Raw genomic sequence first — 23,754 nt, 5'->3', positions numbered from 1 at the left:
TTGTTCCTTCTCCGTTTTCATTTCTAATTCTATTGGGTTGAGTCTTCTCCCTTTTTTTCTTGATGAGTCTGGCTAATGGTTTATCAATTTTGTTTATCTTCTCAAAGAAGCAGCTTTTAGTTTTACTGATCTTTGCTACCGTTTCCTTAATTTTTTTTCATTTATTTCTGATCTGATCTTTATGATTTCTTTCCTTCTGCTAACTTTGGGTTTTTTTGTTCTTCTTTCTCTAATTGCTTTAGGTGTAAGGTTAGATTGTTTATTTGAGATGTTTCTTGTTTCTTAAGGTAGAAGTGTATTGCTGTAAACTTCCCTCTTAGAACTGCTTTTGCTGTTTCCAATAGGTTTTGGGTCATCGTGTTTTCATTATCATTTGTTTCTAGGTATTTTTTTATTTCCTCTTTGATTTCTTCAGTGATCTCTTGGTTATTAAGTAGTGTACTGTTTAGCCTCCATATGTTTGTATTTTTTACAGATTTCTTCCTGTAATTGATATCTAGTCTTATAGCATTGTGGTCGGAAAACAAACTTGATACGATTTCAATATTCTCAAATTGATCAAGGCTTGATTTCTGACCCAAGATATGATCTACCCTGGAGAATGTTCCATGAGCAGTTGAGAAGAATGTGTACTCCGTTGTTTTTGGATGGACTTTTTTCACTACCTTGGCTGCACTGAACACTGGGGTGCATATATCTTTTTGAATTAGTGCTTTGGTTTTATTCAAATAAATAACAAGCAGTGGAACTGCTGGATCATATGGTACTTCTATTTTTAATTTTTTTAGGAGACTCTATATTGTTATCCATAGTGGCTGCACCAATTTACATTCCCACGCACAGTGCATAAGGCTTCCCCTTTTTCCACATCCCTGCCAATACTTCTTATTTGTTGTCTTTTTTGATAACTGCCATTCTGACAGGTGTGTGGTGATATCTTGTGGGTTTGATTTGCATTATTTGCATTTCCTTGATGACTAGTGATGTTGAGTACCTTTTCATGTGTGGGTTGGCCATCTGTATCTCTTCTTTGGGAAATGCCTATTCAGGTCCTCTGCTCATTTCTTAATCCATTTTTTTGGGGGAGATATTGAGTTGTATGAGTTCTTTACATATTTTAAATATTAACCCCTTATCAGACATATCATTTGCAAATATCTTCTCCCACTCAGTGGGTTGCTTTTTCCTTTTGTTGATGGTTCCCTCCACTGTGTACATTATCCTTCTTAATGGCTGCATAGTAGCTCGTATTCCATTGTATAGAGATAACATAATTTATTCATTTAGTCCCCTATAGACTGATGTTTAGGATGCTTCACATTTTACAATACTACAAACAACATTCTTGTATAAAATTTTACACACTTTTCAATCATTCCTCAGGATACCTTCTCACACCAAAACTACTACATCAAAAGGTTCCCATATATAGTTGTCCCTCGATATCTGGGGAGGTTTGGTTCCAGGATCCCTGCAGACACCAAAATCTCAGATGCTCAAGCCTCTTACAGTTGGTCTTCCGTATCCAAGGGTTTCGCATCTGTGAATTCAACCAACAGCAGATCATGGTTGGTTGAATCCATGGACGCAAAACCCATGGATATGGAGGGCCAACTTTATGTGGAAAACTGATTTCTAAAGAGTCAACATCAACTTACATCTGTACCTACAGTGAATGAGAATACCTGTTTTCCCACAAATTTGTCAATACAAAAAAAAAGAAAAGTCCTTATCTGTACTGTGTTTAAAAGCTACTACCCACACCCTATCTTTGGTTTGCCTCTAACCTTGTCTAGAATTTTTTAATGAAAAAGTAAAAATTTCTTATGCTGTCAAATTTGTCAATCTTTTCATTATAGTATCTGGCCTAGCTGTCATGCCACTCACTCTTTGTCTTGCTTGTTCTTTTTTATCCTTCAGGTCTCAGCTTAAATATAACCTCCACAGAGTAGCTTCCCTAAACATCTCATTTAAAGAAAGCTGTCTCTGTATTCTTAGAATCTTTGCTTTTTCCCTCAGAGCTCTGTTTACAATCTGTAATGGTCCATTTTTGGTATTTGCTACATGTCTGTTTTCCCCACTATAGTATAAGTTCTATTAACAATGGAATAATATGGCAACTGTAGCTACTGAGTCAGGCAAGTTATATGTGATCTTTGAGGAAATTCTTCTGATTCAAGAACTTGCAATATTGTTTTTATGACAGTCAAGAGTGCATCCACATCCCGTATTTGAAGAATTTTTGATGGTTTCAAAACCTATCACTAGAATTCACTTTCAAAAATGAATACACACCATATTACAAAAAGGAGAAGTGTTGTGATGCCAGAGCACTCCAAAAGTTAGGAACTTGTAAACTTAGTTTCTTTCAGGTATTTAGGCACAAGCTTCAGCAACAGTGACAGTCAATTCTTTGAACAGTATCAGTTCATAAGGACACAGACTGAAGGTTAGGGTAGGATGTTTTGCCACTTGCTAGACAAAAGAGTTCACTTCAAAGATATGAGGGTTGGATCCTTTCATTCTGGAAAGAAAAAACTCTATGATACTCAGGTTAGATGGATAGTTTTTAATGATAATTCTTAAGAATGTTTCTTTCCTTTTAGACTAAAATATCTTTTAATTGTGGCAGGAATTAGTAAAGTTCCTATCTAGGAGTTTTTCAAGAATACCTGTATATTAGGATTCACAAGTCTAATAGAAATTTAAGTTGAACAAAAGCTGGGTTCTATTTTCACAGTATAGGTTAATAGTATTTACATTCTATGATTATCATTTACTTTTGTTTCTTAAATTGAGAGGCAACTGTGATATTATGTTGATTACATAATATATTAACTTTCACTGAATATATCACTGTACTTACTACATGCATTTTCCAAGACACAAATGAATTTTGTTAACAAGTACTACTCTAGTGTGATAATATGCCATGACTTTTTATAATTATTCCATTTAAATTACTATGCAATGTAAATTTCTTGGCAAAAATATCCATCTGGTGATAAAAATTTGGAAATAATTCAATAGAAAATCTTGTTAGTGAGGTTATTTTCAACAAACACATATGAAAGGAAATGTTTTTATGATAAACTGTCATGTAATTTGGTGACCACAGATAATGCAATTAGTCTGATTTTGTGGGGGAGACAATTACTGAACCCTTATGCTTATTAGTCCTCAGTAAATTATACCTTTTCCCTGTCTTAAGAAGAGAGACTGTCAAAACAAATAATTATAGAACTAGAAATACTTTAAAAGAAGACAGGACAAAATACTTTATTTTCCTATTTAAGATTTCACCAATTGTGCAATTCAGAAAACATTTAAACCTTATTACTGCATATCAAGAACTCCATACTTTAAAGATAAAAAGCAATTTTTAATGCAATAAAAGTAAGTACAAATAAATGAAAAACATTTTTTAATAAAAAAGAGATTAAGTTAAGCAAATACCTAAATTTGTGGCATTTATTTTAAAAAGCACTTCTACTCTTCCATCAGAAATGGAACTTTCTTTTAGTACTACTGTATTTTGGCTTTTAGTATACAAATTTCTAAGCTAATGATATGATTAGAGGCACAGGATTTGGGGCACACTTAGTGCAAAATGCATTGATTTGTAATACTATTTTATAATGTGTTGGTTATTTATTATCATTGTAACCAGGCTTTAAGGCTATCTAAGATCAAAGGCAGAAGAACTGGCCCATAACAAATGAAACTAGTCACTTCTAAATTTTAAATATATAAACTCTCATAGCTAATATACAACTAGCAACAAGCTTTTTAAAAATATTCAATTAATTTTTTGTTGTTAGTTATTTAGATTCCTTGCATTTGTTAAATTAAAATATTTTCAGGGCTTCCCTGGTGGTGCAGTGGTTGAGAGTCCGCCTGCCGATGCAGGGGACACGGGTTCGTGCCCCGGTGAGGGAAGATTCCACATGCTGCGGAACGGCTGGGCCTGTGAGCCATGGCCGCTGAGCCTGTGCGTCTGGAACCTGTGCTCCTCAACAGGAGAGGCCACAACAGTGAGAGGCCCGTGTACCACAAAAAAAAAAAAAAAAAAAAAAAAAAAATTTCAGCTTTATTGAGGTGTAACTGACAAATGTAAATTGTAACATATTTAAGGTGTACAACATGATTTGATATGCATATATATTGTGAGAAGATTCCCCCAACTGAGTTAATGAACACATCCACCATCTCAAATATTTAATTTTTCTTTTTGTGAGAACATTTAAGTTCTACTTTCTTAGCATAGTTCCATTATACAAAACATACTGAATAAACTATAGTCAGCATGTTACACATTAAAACCTCAGAGCTTATTCATCTTACAGTTGAAAGTTGGTATTTTTTTACCCGCCTCTCCCTATTTCTCACATCCCTCAGGCCCTGGCAACCAATATTCTCTGTTTCTATGAGTTTGACTTTTCTTTTCTTTCCTTTCTTTTTTAAAAATATTTCACATATAAGTTATACTATGCAGCATTTGTCTTTCTCTGTCTGGCTTATTTTACTTAGCATAATATCCTGAAGGTTCATATATTTTGTTGCAAATGACAGGATTTACTTCTTTCTCATGGCTGAATAATATTCCGTTGTGCATATATACCATATTTTCTTGATCCACTCACCCAATGATGGACACTTAAGTTGTCTCCTAAGTGGCTATTGTGAATAATGATGCAATGAACATGTAACTACAAATATCCCTTTGAGATAAGGTTTTCATTTCCTTTGGATAGATACCCACAAGTGGGACTGCTGGGTCGTATGGTAGTTCATACCATATGGCAGCCACTCTACCATATGTCTTTTGATTGGAGAATTTAGTCTGTTTACATTTAAAGTAATTATTGATAATTATGAACTTACTGTTGCTATTTTGTTCATTGTTTTCAGGTTGTTTTGTAATTCCTTTGTTTTTCTCTTGCTATCCTCCTTTGTATTCTGATGATTTTTCTGTAATGTTATGCTTTGATTCCTTTCCCTTGATCTTTCATATATCTATCATAGGTTTTGCTCTGTGGTGACCATAAAACATCTTATATTTTATGCTTACATAAAACATATTTATAACAGTCTGTTTTAAGCTGACAACTTCACACACATACAAAAGCTCCACATTTATTTATTTATTTTTTTTTGCAGTACGCGGGCCTCTCACTGTTGTGGCCTCTCCCGTTGCGGAGCACAGGCTCCAGACACGCAGGCTCAGCGGCCATGGCTCACGGGCCCAGCCGCTCCATGGCCTGTGGGATCTTCCCAGACCAGGGCACGAACCCACGTCCCCTGCATCAGCAGGCGGACTCTCAACCACTGCATCACCAGGGAAGCCCAAAGCTCCACATTTTTATATTCCCCCTCAACATTTTGTTTTTGATATCACAATTTACATTTTTACATTGGGTAACCATTAACAAATTATTGTAGTCATTGTTATTTTTAATATTTTTGTCCTTTAATCTTCACACTAGAGTTACAAGTGATTTACACACTACTATTACAACATGAGTGTATTCTGATTTTAACTATGTATTTACTTTTATCAGTGGTTTTATATTTTCATGTTTTCCTGTTACTAATTAATATCTTTTCATTTCAGCTTGAACAACTACCTTTAACATTTCTTTTAAGGCCCATAGAGTGGTGATAAACTCCTTCAGCTTTTGTTTGTCTGGAAAACCCATTATATCTCTCCTTCAATTCTGAAGGACAACTTTGCTGAGTAGAGTTCTTGGCAATTTTTTTCTTACAGCATTTTGAATATACCATGACAATCCACTCTAGCCTGCAAAATTTCTCATAGTCTTATGGGGGTTCCCTTACATGTAACAAGTTGCTTTTCCCTTGTTGCTTTCAAGATCCTCTCCTTGTCTTTAACTTTTGACAATTTAATTATAATGTGTCTTGGTGTGGGTCTCTTTGGATTCCTTATATTTGGAACTCTCAGGGCTTCCTGGATCTGGATTTGTTTCTTTCCCCAGGTTAGGGACTTTTCAGCCATTATTTCTTTAAATAAGCTTTCTGCCCCTTTGTCTCTTCTCCTTCTGGGATGCCTATAAAGTGTATACTGGTCTTCATCATGGTGTCCCACAAGTCCCTTAAATTCGCTTCACTTTTTTTCATTCTATTTTCTTTTTGCTCCTCTGATTGAAAGAATTCCACTGGCCTGTATTCAAGTTCACTGATCCTTTCTTCCACTTGATCTGGTCTGCTGTTAAACACTTCTATTGAATTTTTCAGTTCAATTATTGTATTCTTCAGCTTTTTGATTTCTGTTTAGTACTTGTTTATATTTTGTCTCTTTGTTGAAATTCTCACTTTGTTATGCACTGCTCTCCTGACTTTGGTGAGCATCTTTATGACTGTTATTTTGAACTCTCTGTCAGGTAAATCACTTATCTGCATCTCATTAAGATCTGTTCTTGGTTACTTAACCTTGTTCTTTTGGTTGGAACATATTCCTCTGTTTCTTCATTTTCCTTGAATCTCTGTGTTGGTGTCTGCTTATTAGATAAAACAGCCACCTCTCCTGGTCTTGACACAGTGGTCTCATGTATAAGATGAACCTCATCAATCAGCACAGCCTGAGCTCCTGGTTGTCTCTCAAAGCTCTGTGATTGTCCAAGCCACCTTCTTTAATCTTACTGGCTCCCAATAGTTGAGAGTGTGTCAAGACCCATCAGTGTCCCAAAAGGCAGAATTGTATTGAGCACCTAGATGGAGGATGGCTGGAAGCTGAACCCTCAGGCAGCAGCTTCGAAAGTATGTAGTTAAGCTTCTTCCAGGGAGAAACTGGTAGTTGGGTATTTTTGCCTGTTTCCTCTGTGCTGGGCCCATGTATATAGCTGTGGGAGGCAGGGTGGGGAGAGACGGGTGCTCCTCTGCCCGTTAAGAGCTGCTTCTTTGTATGCTATAGTCCTGTGGGGCTCATAAATGCAAGCCCCAGTGTCTACTGAGCCAAGTGATCCAGTGACCTGTCCCTTTGGGTAGCTGATGCAAAAGCTGGGGCACCAGGTGCATGTACAAGCTTTGTGCAGGGAGATACCAGCAACTTGGAGTGGTCTAGAGGGAGAAGGTGGGGAGATGTCCGCTGGTTTTCCTGGTGTCCAGGGAGGATTGCAGCCATCCCCTAGACAGTGTGCTAAATTAGAAGCCTGACCCACAGGCAGCAGCTTTCAAAGTATGCAGATGGGCCCCTTTCAGGGAAATGGGCATTTCTACCTTCTCTCTCTGCACAGCTGTGGTGAGTACTCCGGTCCATTAACGACTGCTTCTTTGTTTGCTGTAGCCTTGTGGGTCTCATGGATACAAGCCCCATTGGCTTTAAGAGCTATGTGTTTGGGGGGCCCATTCCTTAGGTGGGAGTCTTAAAAGTTGGGGTGCTAAATGTGGCACTCACACCCTTTGCTCTTCAGGGAGTAAATCAAATTACATCTGATAAAAGTGATCAGCAGCAATTTATTTTTCTAAAATTTAGATTATGAAGAATAGCACAATAATGAATAAGAAGAAAATTACAAGAAATTGTTTTGGTGAGATAACTGAGAAAAAGTATGGATAAAAAACAAAAAAACAAAAACAAAAAAACCCCCTAATCTCATTTTAACTCTATTAACCTTTTTCACTCTGGATGTAAATCCAGTTTTAAAACCTAAATGGGGCTTGTCTTAGTGACTGATGATATGAATCAGAAGGTTAACTATTCAGGACTAATTCTGTACACTTTAAAATATGCATCCAGTAGGTTATGATGAATCTCAGAAGAACCTGACCACACGTATATCTAAAAATAATGAATAATAGCACTTTATTTATATACAACTTAAAATAAAAAACTTTTACATTCTGCTTTAAAAGTCAGATAAAGGTCAAAATAGTAGAAAATATGTGCCAAAACTAAGGCCAAACTCAGACCTCAGCTTTGTACAGAAGTATATAAGAAGCAATCCTTTCAGACCGAGAAAGGTGGGATGCTTGAAATTTGAGATACGACTTTTTAGTAAGACCCACCTAAACTCAGTGTTTTGAAAACTAAAAAGATTTACAACATAAACTAGCCTAAAAATGTGTTGCACAATTAATAAATAAATACCTATAGATAGGGAGGCTCACTAGCTTATGGTTACAAGTATAGACTCTGAGGAGTTCAAAACACTCAAGACGATTCACTTTCATTTCTTACCACATTTTTCTAGAGAAGCATGGCAAATTTCATATTTTCTCAGTTTTTACAAAGCTAGAGGTCAATACCAAAGAAGGTACATAGAAAAAGCAACTATGTGTTATGCTATTGTGTTTCAAGTGCTTTTTAAAATTCCTTTATTATGACAGTGAAACGAAAACATCAGAATACAAAACAACAAACATACCAAAATTACAATTATTTGCCGATGTATACATGGGTAAATTAACTTGTTAAAGTTAAGAATTGTGCAGCCAGCCATAGAATTTGGGTAATTTATTATTTCTATTAAATATTACTGTTATATAAATTTTTTAATAAAACAAAGGAAAAAAAATCAAATAAGGTCATAGTGTATAGGCCAAGCCAGAGAGTCACAAAAGTACCCAAGAATTACACTGGCAGGTATAAATTTCTGGGCTTCAGGTACTCCCGAACGGGGACAAGCCTGCTTCTTCGTCTGTTTAAAGGCAGCCACAAATGAGTTAGGTATAAAAGAGGTCAATAGATTGGCATAAAACTCGGCCCAACAGGGACCTTTCATTGTGGATGGTGGTAAACCCATTCAACCACAACTTTTCCTTTGGGGAGGCAGAAATGCTAGTAGGTAAATAAAGAATGGTACGTTGATCAAGCTCAGGATATATCCTTTCCAATCCTGGAAACCAAAGATCTCAAAATGACTGTATCACCAAAGATATAATGCTCCTGTGTAAACTTGCAATAAGATCCAATTTCTGAAGGCAATATGTGAATGTTTTTTCCTTGCAACTGTAAAGAATCAGACTAATTCAGTGTCACAGAGGAAGAAAGATGATACTAAAAGCAGTTTACACATAATTTAACAGTGTTAAGATATCTAGGACAAGTTGTTATGTACAACATATGTCTACAAAGAAATTATACTACCTATTAAGCACATACTAGATGCTTGATAAATAACTGAATGAACAATAAAGCTATATATGCATTAAGTCTTTAAAAAGGAATTCCAAAACCTAAACCACACTGATTATTTCTTACTCATATTGCTATGTAATTCCTTAAGTGCTTTTGGTATTTCAGAATTTCAAGGACTTCATTTTTCAGTTTATTCTGAATATCTTATTTTTCTATCAGGGATCCAACATGTTCTCTTAAAATATATGATTACGAGGTTTCATTGTATTCTTTTAAAATGAACTATTTCATGTATATAAATAAATATAGCTAATAATATAATATACACTCATGTGCCCACCATCCAACTTAAGAAATAAAACACTACAAATATGACCAACTTAAGAAAGAAAACACTACAGATATGACCACCATCCAACTTAAGAAAAAAAACACTACAGACATGACCAATAAAATGCTGTGAGCCCCCATCTACACTCTCCTTCCCCAGAAGTAATACCTACTTATTCATGTATGTTTTTATACTTTCACTACATCTTTATATATCAATAAACAAAACATAGTGATTTAAAAAAATTTTTTACATACTTATGTCCTAAGACTTTTAAAAACTATGTACTGCCTTGCATATTTAAGTTGACACTTAAATAATGGCAAAGGATGTATTTTCCAGTTTACTGCATATCAAATGCATGCTTTAAATATGTTTTTGTCAAAGCCTTGGAGCTGCAGTTTAGTTTATTCAATTTACCGAAAATATAACTATATAACTTAATTGGCAAAGCCAGTCCTCATTGTCAAATGCAATCACCCAAATTCAACCTACTCTCAGAAAAATTCTAACTTAATTCAAATAAATGTGTTATTATGTGTCCCCATGACAACTTTCTCACTTGTGAATTTTAATTTTAAGATAGATAAATGTATAGCTACCTAGCTAGGTAGACAGAGAAACTATAAGGCATGGAGCCTTACTATGAGTTTGTCACCTGGATGACAATGTGTTGCCCCTTTCAATAATTTTTATTGAAGCTTTCTCTGTTTTGTTCTCAAGGGACTCTCTCTCAGGAGAGACTCTCCGATAGTCTCTTTGTTCGCTGCCCTGATTTTTAAACCCCAAGGCAACGCACCATAGTAAGATTTAGGATGGACAAGAAGTAAGCTTTTCTTTTGAAAGACAGATGATTATGAAAAAAGTCAGAATGGAGAACTGGCAGACCAGAAAGAGTTCTCAGGCAGATCATTTTTTAGGAAGGACTACATATGGAAAGAGAGAATATGGAAATTAATTGCTTTAAAGCTATTCATACCTGTATATCCCACAGGAAGTCTCTGTGTACCCAGGGTACAGGTATCCCAATTTGAAAACCACTGATCAACAGCTGGGGTTAGCAAACTAGGATTCAGCTGCCACTTGTTTTGTATACAAAGTTATATAGGGCACAGCCACACTCACTGGTTTACATATTGTCCATAAGTGCTTTCACAGTAAAACGGCAAAGTTAAATAGTTGCAACAGAGATTGTCTCACAATGGCCAAAATATTTACTATCAGGTGCTCTAAAGAAATACTTGGCTACCCCTCATCTACGGCACTGTGTATGTGTTTTTTCAAATTCTTTTCTTTAAATTAAAGTTATATATTCACATAGTTTGTAAGCACACATCATTGTAAAAGGCTTATTATGAAAATATTATTTCCCTCTCCCCAGAAGCAACTACTTTATATTCTTTTAGCTGATATGTATGGTACAGGCCAAACCAGGGAGCCACAAAAGTGTCTGACAGCTATCAAACAGACTTTGCCCCAACTCTTCCATAACATTCTTATATTATCATTCTTTATTATTCAGTTTCAAGCACTGTATGTTAACTTCTCATTATTGAAAACGAGGATTTATCCCATCGCATACACTCAATATAGTTGTAAATCAATATTCAATATTTATATTATTATGAGTAAACACTATCAGCAAGTGAGTTATCTGTATACTAAAATTATTTTTCCTTCTACCCAAGGTTTACTTTTTTGGAGATAACAAATGAAGTCTGTTCATTTTCCACATACTTATCTATAATTCAACTTGATATGTTCAGTATATATGTGTTCATTTAATCCCTCTATTTTTCCGAATGTACCTCTTCCCTCAAATATGTCTGGAAAACAGTCTGTACTGTTTTCCCTTTGCATGAATAAACCTCCAGGTTTCAACTGGGTAGAAAAGTTGCCTGGTTTTCAGACTTTCACAAAGGGACTTTTAACAATGTCCTTTTCTTTTTCTTCAGGAGATTTAACATTGATACAATGCTATTATTTAATATATAGTTCTTGTTCAAATTTTTAAAAATACCCCAATTCTGTCCTTTATAGCTAAGGTTTTCCCTCAATTCAGGATCACGTGTCATATTTGGTCATCAGGTTGATTAGTCTTTCTTTGTCGTTCATTACACTGATATGACTGGCCTGGTGTTTCATGAAGTTTTCTGGTTACTTCCTCGTGATTAGATTAAGTCTGTGCATTTAAAAAAATACTACATGAATGATGTCTTACTTTCAGTGCATCATACAAAGAGGCAAACATGACATCAAGGCTGTTCTACTTGGCACTTCTGACTAGCTGGTTACGGTGGTATGGCCAGATTTGCCCACTATAAAGTTACTTTTTCTTCCCCTTTGTAATTAATAAGTAATCCTCAGGGAGATACCTTGAGACCATGTAAATACCCTGTTCCCCAACAAAATTTGATCCAATGGTTTTAGTATCCACTAATGATTTTCCCCTGAATCGATTATCACAATGACAGCTGAAAAATGGTGTTTTTCCAACTCTGTTATTTCTTCTACATTTATTGGTTAATATCTAATTGCTTCTTAAATAGATTTTCAATCAGGTTACTGTTTTTAGCACCAGCCTCAACTCCACTTTCAGTTTCCTGGCACTGCCAATTACTGAGTATTCTGGGGTTCTGTGGTTTAAACTGGATTTCTTCTAAGCTTTCTCTTCTGCTAGATTAGGGGTCATACTCCTCAGTTTTGCTAAATTTGTTAACATTGCTCATCTGCTTTCCAGCTTCCAAAACATTGTTGCTGCGTTTGCCTCTTCAATTTTTCTTTGACCTTATGCTTTTAAAAGCAACCCCCTTTACTGCCGTTTTCATTAGGCTCAAAAAGAGAAAGTATACTCATGTGTTTAACTGACTAACTTTACTTGAAATTCCTTTTTCTTTCCCTGCCTTCAAATTTTATATAAATGGTATCATGTTGTACGAAATCTTCTGCAACTTGCTCTTTTTACTCAATATTATGTTTCTGAGATTTATCCATGTTGATACAGGCAGCTCTAGTTCATTCTTTTTTTTTTTTTTTTGCTGTACGCAGGCCTCTCACTGTTGTGGCCTCTCCCTTTGCGGAGCACAGGCTCCGGACGCGCAGGCTCAGCGGCCATGGCTCACAGGCTCAGCCGCTCCGCGGCATGTGGGATCTTCCCGGACCGGGGCACGGACCCGTGTCCCCCGCATCGGGAGGCGGATTCTCAACCACTGCCACCAGGGAAGCCCTAGTTCATTCATTTTTAATGAATGATGTTTTAATGCAGTGTATGAACATGTTACAATTTTCTTATCCAATTCCACTATATTCCCAAAAGTGAGATTGTGAGGTTTGGGGTAGCGGTCTATTTTTCCATAAGAACATACACTCCCCATTTAAGTCAGTATGAAAATAGGATTATATATGCAAAACGTCAATTTTATGACATTTCAATACTGTAACTTATAAAATGAACTAATAATACTAGGCACAGAGAACTCACTCAATAAATGTCAGTCACTTAGAGACAACAATGAAATGGGCTTCAGAAATTCAGAAATAAGATTCTTTTCTGAAAGTTAAACTGCAAGATCAACACATTATAGGCCAGGGCAGAGAAATGAAAAGAGTAAAGCAAATGAAGGGCTGCAGGGCCAGCAACATTTGACCATAATATAACTAGTGTAATAGCAAAAGAAATAACAGGTCAATCAGAAAGGAGTAGTAGAAAAAAAAGGATAATCATAGAAACAAATGCTGGCAATCCATAAAAACACTGTTCATGGGAGCAAAAACCTTAATATGCATGTGGCAATTTTTTTCTATTCCAAACCATAAGGCTATTCCTAGGATAAAGACAGATATTGGGAATTGTGGTCAATTCTATTTAAATATTTCCATTCCTATGGGTTAGACAATCCCTATTGTGAGATGGACACAACAGGTGATTTTAGGCTGGATGCAATTAAACATTTATTTTACTACTTAACTTCCCTTATCCTAATGCCACACTCACCAGATATCCTACTGTTTTTTTCCTATGCCAACTTAATTTCTTACTATAAATTAATATACTGGAATTCTGGCAACACTTTCAAACTCTCTTGTGTTTTAGTAACTGTGATATCTTTTAGAGCCAAATCACCTTGGACGTGGACAAAAAATGAGTCTTTGGAGCCTCCAGCCCAGATCTGAGAACATGGTCAAGTAAACAAGGTGCTGTGCAGTATGGTCCTACCTAGCTGCCCTAACCTCTCCTTTGACTACAGTATCACCACCCAACTCCATCCTCTACTGATTTCTAGAATTTCCTCTTCCTCTTTCATGGAGCATATGTATTAAAAATGAAGTGAGTGAGCTCTAATATTATGAATTTCTTCTACTGTCTGTAAACCTGTTACTGAGTCATGCATTTTGTCAATACTTGGCAGTACATTTATTTACTTTTTCAAACAGAAAACTTTGTTTCCTACTGTCTTGTCAGGATGAAAGGAGAAGCAATATTTCAGAATACGTGCTGCATATGGCTTCTAATGGGATAGAGTCAAGACTAGGAAAAGTCTACTTCATTAATTTTGTGAAATGTTAATTCAACTTGTACTGAACTGATGAACAGGTGTTGAACTATATTGGCAACCTGCAGTAAAACTGAATTTTCATGAAAAAAGTACAAGTAATGCTCAATTTCAAAATATGTTCAGTTTCTCAGGGTTATTTTATAGTTGGTTGCTGGAAATTCAAACTCTGTCATACAAACCATGTAATATACTTACATGGCATTGAGATTTTCAAGTCTGTCAATAAAAGCCTATCTAACTAATAATGAATCAGGTTCTGTGTTAGGTGCGTCTGACATATAAATGAATAAGACATAATCCCTGTGCCATATAGCCCACAATATAGTCAGCAAGATGGACAAATAAAACAAGTAATTATAATACTGAACTCAAAGGGTTATATAAGTGCACAAGGCAGTGTAGCTACATCAAGAAAGAAGTGACTAACTCTATGAGTTAAGAAGTTGGGAAAAAAGTTAAGGAAAGTATCACAGAATTTTAAAGGGCCTTTTAAACAGAAGTAAGCATGAGCAGAAGTATCCTGCTGATGGGAGAGAAAGAAGATATTCAGCTTGAGAAACAGCAAGGAGTGCCTTGGAAAGTAGGATGGGTATAACAAATATAAGGAGGAAAGATAGAAAGTTGGGCAGGGCAGGAGGCTTAAATGGAATTTCAAGGAACTAGATCTTTTGGCCAGAGCTTCCCAAGAAGCGTGCCTAAAAATTTATTCCTTCAGCCTTCAAGGTGGCCAGGAGAGAAACTGTTGAGTTAGAGGATAGGTGTATGTTTGACTTTATAAGAAACTGTCAGTTTTGAACATGGTTATATCATTTTCACACCAATCAGCACGGTATGGTTATATATGAATGTTTACGGTTGCTCTAGTTATGGTTATTGTCAATCTTCTAAATTTTAGCCATTTTCATAGATGTGTGGTGGTATCCCATTATGGTGACTAGTGATGTTAAGTATCTTTTCATATGCTTACTGGCCATTCTTGAATCTTATTAAAGCCAATTCAAGATTTTCACCCCATTTTTATTAGCTCTGTCTTTTATCATTGAGTTGAAGTGTTCTTTATATAGTCTGGATACAAGTCCTTTGTCAGATACATGTACTGTGATTATTTTCTCCCAGTCTGTTGCTTTCCTAATGTTATCTTTTGATGAGCATTAGTTTTTTGTTTGTTTTTATAATTATTTTTTATTGGAGTATAGTTGCTTTACAATGTCACGTTGGTTTCTACTGTAGAGCAAAGTGAATCAGATATATATATCTGCCCTCTTTGTTAGATTTCCTTCCCATTTAGGTCACCGCAGAGGACCGAGTTCCCTGAGCTATACAGTAGGTTCTCACTGGTTATCTATTTTATACATAGTATCAATAGTGTATACATGTCAATCCCAATCTCCCAATTCATCCCACCTCCCCTTTCCCCCCTTGGTGTCCATATGTTTATTCTCTTAATTTTGATTAGGTTCAATTTACCAATGTTTTTCCTTTATGGATAGTGCTTTCTGTCTCCTGTCTACCCCGAAGTTGCGAAGATATTCCACTATGTCTTTTTGTAGAAGCATTATAGTTTTAGCTTTTATGTTTAGTCTATGATCCATCTTTAATTAATATTTGTGTATGATGTGAGGTAGGGATCAAGGTTCAGCTTTTTCCATATGGATATTAAGTTACTCTAGCACCACTTGTTATGAAGACTTTCCATTCCTAATTGTGTTCCTTTGGTGTTACTGCCAAAAACCAACTGGCTGTATACTATTTCTAAACTCTCTATTCTTTTCCATTTATTTGTTTATATATCCTTATGCCAGTACCACACTGTCTTTTTTTTTTAATATTTTTTTTGGTGTGTACCATTTTTAAAGTCTTTATTGAATTTGTTACAATATTGCTTCTGTTTTATTTTATTTTATTTTACTTTTTGGTTTTTTGGTCCCGAGGCATGTGGGATCTTAGCTCCCTGACCGGGGATCGAACCTGCACCCCCTGCATTGTAAGGCGAAGTCTTAAGCACTGGACTGCCAGAAGAGTCCCCACACTTTCTTAATTATTATAGTTTTAGAGTAAGTCTTTTTTTTTTTTTTTTTTTTTTTTGTGGTATGCGGGCCTCCCTCTGTTGTGGCCTCTCCCGTTGCGGAGCACAGGCTCCGGACACGCAGGCTCAGCGGCCATGGCTCACGGGCCCAGCCGCTCCGCAGCATGTGGGATCCTCCCAGACCGGGGCGCGAACCCGGTTTCCCTGAATCGGCAGGCAGACGTGCAACCACTGCGCCACCAGGGAAGCCCCCTAGAGTAAGTCTTAAAGCCAGGCAGCATAAATCCTGTAATTGTCGTCTCCTTTTTCATGATTACTTTCAGTTATTCTAGGTCCTTTGCATTTCCATATATATTTTAGAATCAGCATGTTGATTTCTACCAAAACAAGTCTAATGGGATTTTAACTGGATTTTTATTTGATTGAGTCTATAGATAGTGGTTCACAAAGTAAGGGCTCTGGCCCAGCAGCGTTACCATCACCAGGACACTTGTTATGAATGCAAATATTCAGGCTTTACCTCAGACCTTGTGTATCAAAAACTCTGGGAATAAGGCCTTGCAATCTGTGTTTTAACAAGCCCTCCCTGTAACTGGTGCATGACAAAGCGTAAGAATTACTGCTGTGAGGGACTTCCCTGACGGTCCGGTGGTTAAGACTCCACACTTCCACTGCAGGGGGCACGGGTTCGATCCCTGGTTGGGGAACTAAGATCCCACAGGTTGTGCGGCCAGAAAAAAAAAAAAAAGAATTACTGCTGTGAATCAGTTTGGGAGAGCTAACATCTTAGCAATATTGAATATTCCAATCCATGAAGAGGTATTTCTCCCCATTAATTTAGGTCTTCTTTAATTTCTCTCACCAATGTTTTATAGTTTTAAGTCTACATGTCTTGGGACTTCCCTGGTGGTGCAGTGGTTAAGAATCCGCCTGCCAATGGAAGGGACACGGGTTCAAGCCGTGGTCCGGGAAGATGCCATGGAGCAGCTAAGCCCGTGTGCCACAACTGCTCACGTGTCACAACTACTGAAGCCCGCGTGCTTAGAGCCCATGCTCCGCAATAAGAGAAGCCACTGCAATGAGAAGCCTGCACACCACAACAAAGAGTAGCCCCTGCTCGTCACAACTAGGGAAAGCCCTCGTACAGCAATGAAGACCCAACACAGACATATATACATACATACATACATACATACACATAAATAAATAAATAAATAAAATTTTTTTTTTTTAAAGTCTACATGTCGCATATATTTGCTTAATTTATATCAGGGTATTTTATGCTTTCTCATGCTATTGTAAATGGTATTCTAATTGCTACTGGCTAACCTTCAGCCATAGTCTACAGGTGATATGGGCAGAAGTCTATTTGGGGGTGGGAGTTCACTAAGAGATTTGAAAAAAAGTAGAGAACTCAAATTACTGGTAGCATCTTGAAAACAAACTAGTTTCAACAGATATGCAAGAATAGGAGGTTGTTTCAAATGAATTGATATAGGTATTAAGCATGAGCAATTACAAAGATCACAAAAAGAAGGACAACCAGACATAATGCTCTCCTGTAGTCTTGCCAAACATTTTCTACATTCTTGACAAAAAGATCAAACATCAATATCTAGCTTCTGGATCCAGCTGCCAATGTGGAAGAAAGACAGAGGAGCAGGGGAACATGTTGAATTACACAGAGAGCATAAGATCAGCAAAATCTAGACTGTGGCAAACTCTTTAAGTCAAATGGGCTGGGCTTTTCAACAGATAAATTTGTAAGGAAATAGAAGTGATGGAGGAAGAACATATAAACTGAAAGAGATTTAAAACAAATATGAGGGACTTCCCTGGTGGCACAGTGGTTAGGAGTCTGCCTGCCAGTGCAGGGGACACAGGTTCGAGCCCTGGTCCAGGAGGATCCCACATGCCGCAGAGCAACTAAGCCAGTGTGCCACAACTACTGAGCTTGTGCTCTAGAGCCCGCGTGCCACAACTACTGAAGCCTGTGCTCCACAACAAGAGAGGCCACCACAGTGAGAAGCCCGTGCACTGCAACAAAGAGTAGCCCCCGCTCACGTAACTAGAGAAAGCCTGCGCGCAGCAACGAGGACCCAATGCAGCCAAAAATAAATAAATTTAAAAACAAATTTAAAAAAAAAGAAAAAAAAAACAAATATGAAGTTTTTACAAAATGGGCAAGTCTAAACTATAGTGTACATTTGCCTGAGAAGATTATTTAAACATGTGAGTAAACAATTACTATAAAAGTCAGGTTCAGGGTTGCTTTTGTGGGGAGAAAGGAGGTTTTATTGAGATCGGGCACATGAGTAGCTGGCAAAGTTCTGTTTCCTGACTTGGGTGGAATTTGCCTTATAAAAACCTATTAAACAATACATTTAATTCTTGTGGTCTTCTGTATACATGACTTATTTTTACAGTAAATAGGTTTTTCCTCCCTCTTAACATGATATATGTAAAATCTGGGATTGAAGAGTTGATAAGTTTTAGTGATAGAATGATGTTTGGGGATGACACGAACTAAGGTGTGGCTATGGAAGTGTTTGTTTATTGAAGTAGGGATACTGGTGTGGATGAAGTCAAAGAAGTAAATGGCTAAAACTTGGGAAGACTCTGACGGGAAAAAACCGCAAGTCTGATTCTAATCTCTGCCATCAGTGTGGGAGAGTGCCCTAGAGGTTAGCAAAGATAAAAATGATGAACAGGTCGAGAGAAATCTACTTGGATTGCAAAGGTACCACACTCTCTTGGGCTCACAAAATGGAATAATATTTTGGAACTGACTGGGGGAAGGTAGGAGCAATCGGTCCCACTTCCTTTCTATGGGTTGTAGGAAAATGAGCACAATTCACCTCAAGGAAAAAAGAGATTCACTATCTTTTAGACACAGATTTTACTTGAGGCTCTGTGGTAGAGAAAGTTCCTAGGACAATATTAAAGGTGAAGGGTAATTTGCTAATAAAGAAACGGAAATTCCTGAAACACAATGGAAAGGGTCAGGAGGGAGAGAAAAGGGCGTGTGCATTTTTTTTATGTGTGTGTGTGTGTGTATGTGTGTGTCTGTTGGGAGGTATAGAAGAGCATAAAGAACGATGTGATTAACAGTACATTAGAAAAGAGGCAACAGAGGGATCCTTTTTAGATATTCAAGAATGTGAGCACCATGGAGGGAATGACTTGGTCTCACTGTTCTGACTGGAGCTTGTCTGAGATACTGAGATTACCTAACATTTATAGGAGTAGTGCCTTAGGCCTGATTATTGCAGTTGCCTCCATCTAATCACTTTGCAAGTAGCAATGTTTCCATGGAAGAAGGCTTTCAAAGTCTGGAGGATAGAAGAAACACCTTTTTCTCTGAGAACAGTAGCTCTTATTATGGCCCAGAGAAGGGGAATCAGAAGGGCTCCCTGATCCATCCTACCACTGGAAACCACAGGGGATACTTCTGAATATTGGATCACATTGACTTTTTTTCGCTTTTATTCCAAGGTTCACTGATATTAGAAAAAAGGGTCTGAGAAGAGTAGGACAAGGTCAAGGTAGAAGCAACATACAAAGCTAGAAATAGGCTTAGAGATGTGCTCACTCAGACCCCAGGCAGACACACCTTGATGGGGTCATGCCAGGAGGAATGGAACAAGTAAAGATAGGTATGCCAATTTATAGGTCATCATAAATTCTGCCCTGGAGTATCCCACCTCTTAAAAAGTGTGGCCTGAGTATTGGAGCCCATTTACATTGTCAGCAGGGTTGTAGTAGTGAGGGAATAGGGGAGGGAAAAGAGGAGTCCTCAGTAGCAGAAAAAAAGGAATAGGTAGTATATTAATGAATTTGAAAACTTCCCTTTTATGAAATACATTTATTTCTTACAAACTAACTTTAGAACATTTTATGCTATTGTTTTAAAATAAAAATTATGAAATAATCATGTTTTAAAAACACAAATACCACAGCATTGCTATGCTTTTTACTCTGCATCCTACCCAAACTATGTTTCTAAAGTTTTTTTTTTTGTTTGTGGCCGCTCCACATGGTTTGCAGGATCTTAGTTCCCCAACTAGGGATTGAACCTGGGCAGTGAAAGTGCGGAGTCCTAACCACTGGACTGCCAGGGAATTCCCTATGTTTTTAAGTTTTAAATAAAAGTTCAACTATTAGTTACCGAGTGTTACATATTACATGCTAATTGTAGTAAGTTTCTTCAGATACTAGATGGTGTTAAATTTACATAAAATTATAAAATTTTATGTTTTATATAAAATTAAGGGCAAAATAAGCAGAGCATGATTTGGAGAGGACCAAGATATTTAGTGTTTCTCAAACTTTTCCACCAAAGTATCTGTATCAGAACAGAGAACTCCCAGGGGACAGGGAAATGACCTGATGCAAGCTGCTATAAGTCCAAACATTCTCTAAAGTGTTTTTATTTTGTTTTAAATTTTTATTATTTCATTTAAAATTTTATATGGATTTTGTTACATCCCATAATTTGTGCATTTATTTTATTATAAAAATGTTTGAAATTATTTTCTATGGAGTAAAATTAATGCTTTGGAGAGGTGGCATCACATATATTTTAGAGGCTTCACGTATCCCTGAGAGTACAAACTCCCAGTTGAGAAGCACAGCATTGTAAACACATATTTGAATATTTTCCTTGTGTATTCTTACCTCCATAGTAGGTGGAGTCTTTCTTGTTTTCCTGATCCAAGCTAGAAAGAAAAATAATATTTAAATGTAAGTTTTCTATAATTTGCACATTTTATTTATTCATGCATGAAACAAATACATATTAAGCACCTGTTATATATTGTTTTAGGCACATGAGTTCCCTCCTGTAGCATATATACTAGTAAAGGGGGCACAGAAAAGAAACATATTAGGTAATAATTTGTGTCATAAGAAATACTTAAGTGTGGGGAGGATATAGAGGGGATAGTTTCATAACTAAAATCATACCCCATAATCATCTGAATTCAATTTAGGGTATATATGGCATATAGGCCAAATCATAATACAGTAAACTTCAAGGCAATATTAAAGTTATATTATCCTGGAAATGTGAACCAATTATGGCTCAATATGTAAAAGAATGGATGTAGAAAAGTTTTCATTTACAGAGATTTCTCTTCTAGCCTGTTCTAGCAAGCAGTCTATCTCGTATGGTTGGTATCTTAGCTCCAACATTTGGGAGATGAGAGGCAGAGTAGAAAGAGCCCGTATTTGTGAAGTGCCTACTGGACACTGGGCACTGTGCTAGATACTTTAGCAATAGGAAGGGAGTGGGGCAACTGCCTCTAGAGAAGTGTATCAGAATCACATGAAGACATGTTATAGTACACTTAGCAGAGCAGAGGCAGATTTTGGGGGTTCAAATCCCAACTTAAGTACTTACTAGCTGTGTTACCTGAGGCAAGTTATTTAATTTTCTAAGCATCAGATTTCCCATCTGTAAAATTATAATACTAGTATCTAGATTTTAGTATCTACATTGTGAAAATTATATGAAATAGTATATATAAATTCTTAGCTCAGAGTCTGGCATAGAGTAAACATGCAAGTCTAAGTTATCACTATCACTATTATTCAGTAAACATGTATTTTTTTTTATAACAGACTCAAAAAAGCAAAGATCAACAAAACCTGCTTGGCCTATGAGGACATATAGGAAACTGTGAGAAAACACACTAAGGAATATAGTCTTTGAAAAGTAGAAACTACAATTTTATCACTTTAGTTAATTCAATCTTCGTTACAAAATCATGAATATGCTTATTTTATAGAGAAATTCGATGACATTCCCAAATTTATACATTAAGTAGTAATGGTGGAATTTGAATCCAGATCTGACCCTGTCTCTGGATCCAAAAACCATCCATGCTCTACTAAGCAGTTTCTCAAAGTTTATAAGCAACAAGCAAAGAACACTAAATTAGGTAGAGGAACAAGTCACAACACTGACTACATGTCAAAAAATAAGATTCACTCCATTTTACAGATTGGGAAACTGAAGATTAAGCAATTTGCCGAAACTCACATATTTAGCAAGTAACAGTCTGAGAATCAAATGCTGGTTGAACCGGCTCTAAAATCTGAGCTCTGCCCATTCACCAGCCACCTTTTCTTCTGACAGGCTAGCTCTGCTAGCCTGCCTTCTGTCATCCAAGGAATAGCAGCGGGACCTGTCCTCATGACAAGCCCAGTAATGAATGATTGTGGGGGTACAAAGAGCAACATTCAACTGTGGGCCTGTGATGAGTTATTTCTCCCTACTTTGTTCTCTCTTGCACTGACCCCATACGTGTATTTTCAATACAGACCCAGTGTTTTGCCTTCTCTATTTCTGTTTCTGAACTTCTATCTCTGTTATTCTTTTCTGCATCCTCTTCTTATTAGCTTCCAGCTCTATTTGGTCCATTTCTAGCCACAACTTGCACAAACTTTATATTTCTTGTTAGGCTGGAAGGTTGTCAAAGGCAGGATGCATCCACGGGAGATTTATTTTTCTACCACCTAAATGCCTCGAAAGAGTAGGTACTTAAATACAGTTGTTGAATGAATACTTCCACTGTAAAATACTTCCACTATAAAAATATTCATTGTAATGGGATTTTGACCTGTATTAGAAAACCCAGCTTAGCAACAGAAAGATTCCTCTGTACGATCAAGGAAATAAGTGGTTTATGGAAGTTTTCAACTGCCTCCTTATGGTCAAAATAAGGGGTACTTGTCTAAGTTTATGGGCATTTTTTTTCCCCAGGAAAGAGACTTCTTTTAAAATAATTCACCATGAGTCATATATCTCTAAAAGGTTTTAAGCAATAAATCTTCAGTTCTAATTTGGATTAGAAAGTTAATTCAGAAAAATCAACTGCTATGGCAGGGGTTGTCAAACTATAGCCTGCAAGCAACATTCAGCCCATGGCTTGTTTTTTGTTTTAATGGCTGAAAAAAATAACCAACAAAGAACAATATTTCATGATACATGAAAATTAAATAGAATTAAAATTTCAGCCTCTGTAAATAATGTTTTATTGGAACACAGTCACACTTATTTATTTACATATTATCTATTATAATGTGGGCTACAATGGCAGAGTTGAACAGCTGTAACAAAGACCATATGGCCCACAAAGCCTAAAATATTTGCCATCCGGCCCTTTAAGTAAAAAGTTTGCTAACCCCTGTGCTAGGGCTACCGTTAAGTATAATCTTTTTAGCAACAACTATATATCTTGATTCAAAAACACTTTCATGAGCTTCCCTGGTGGTGCAGTGGTTAAGAATCCACCTGGCAATACAGGGGATATGGGTTTGAGCTCTGGTCCAGGAAGATCCCACATGCCACAGAGCTGTGCCACAACTCCTCAGCCTGTACTCTAGAGCCCGTGAGCCACAACTACAGAGCCCGTGTGCCACAACTACTGAAGCCCGTGCGCCAAGAGCCTGTGCTCCACAACAAGAGAAGCCAGCGCGATGAGAAGCCCACGCACCGCAACAAAGAGTAGCCCCAGCCTTTTCAATAAGTGGTGCTGGGAAAACTGGACAGCTACATGTAAAAGAATGAAATTAGAACACTCCCTAACACCATACACAAAAGTAAACTCCAAATGGATTAAAGACCTAAATGTAAGGCCAGACACTATCAAACTCTTAGAGGAAAACATAGGCAGAACACTATGACATAAATCACAGCAAGATCCTTTTTGACCCACCTCCTAGAGAAATGGAAATAAAA

At 36.8% G+C, this 23,754-nt stretch overlaps 1 protein-coding gene across 1 annotated transcript in view; it reads right to left on the bottom strand.

The window, feature by feature from the left end:
* The window catches only part of NDUFAF2 (NADH:ubiquinone oxidoreductase complex assembly factor 2), a 196,070-nt gene that overhangs the window by 20,749 nt on the left and 151,567 nt on the right, over positions 1-23,754 (bottom strand). Inside the window, exon 5 of the mRNA XM_055086889.1 lies at positions 20,688-20,728. Within this exon, the coding sequence (XP_054942864.1) occupies positions 20,688-20,728 (41 nt within the window). The remainder of the gene's footprint in view (positions 1-20,687; positions 20,729-23,754) is intronic.

The sequence above is a fragment of the Physeter macrocephalus genome, chromosome 8, assembly GCF_002837175.3.
Source record: "Physeter macrocephalus isolate SW-GA chromosome 8, ASM283717v5, whole genome shotgun sequence".
In the NCBI taxonomy this organism is placed as follows: Eukaryota; Metazoa; Chordata; class Mammalia; order Artiodactyla; family Physeteridae; genus Physeter; species Physeter macrocephalus.
The sequence above is the reverse complement of the archived record's forward strand: the minus strand, read 5'-3'. Positions and strand labels throughout refer to the sequence as shown.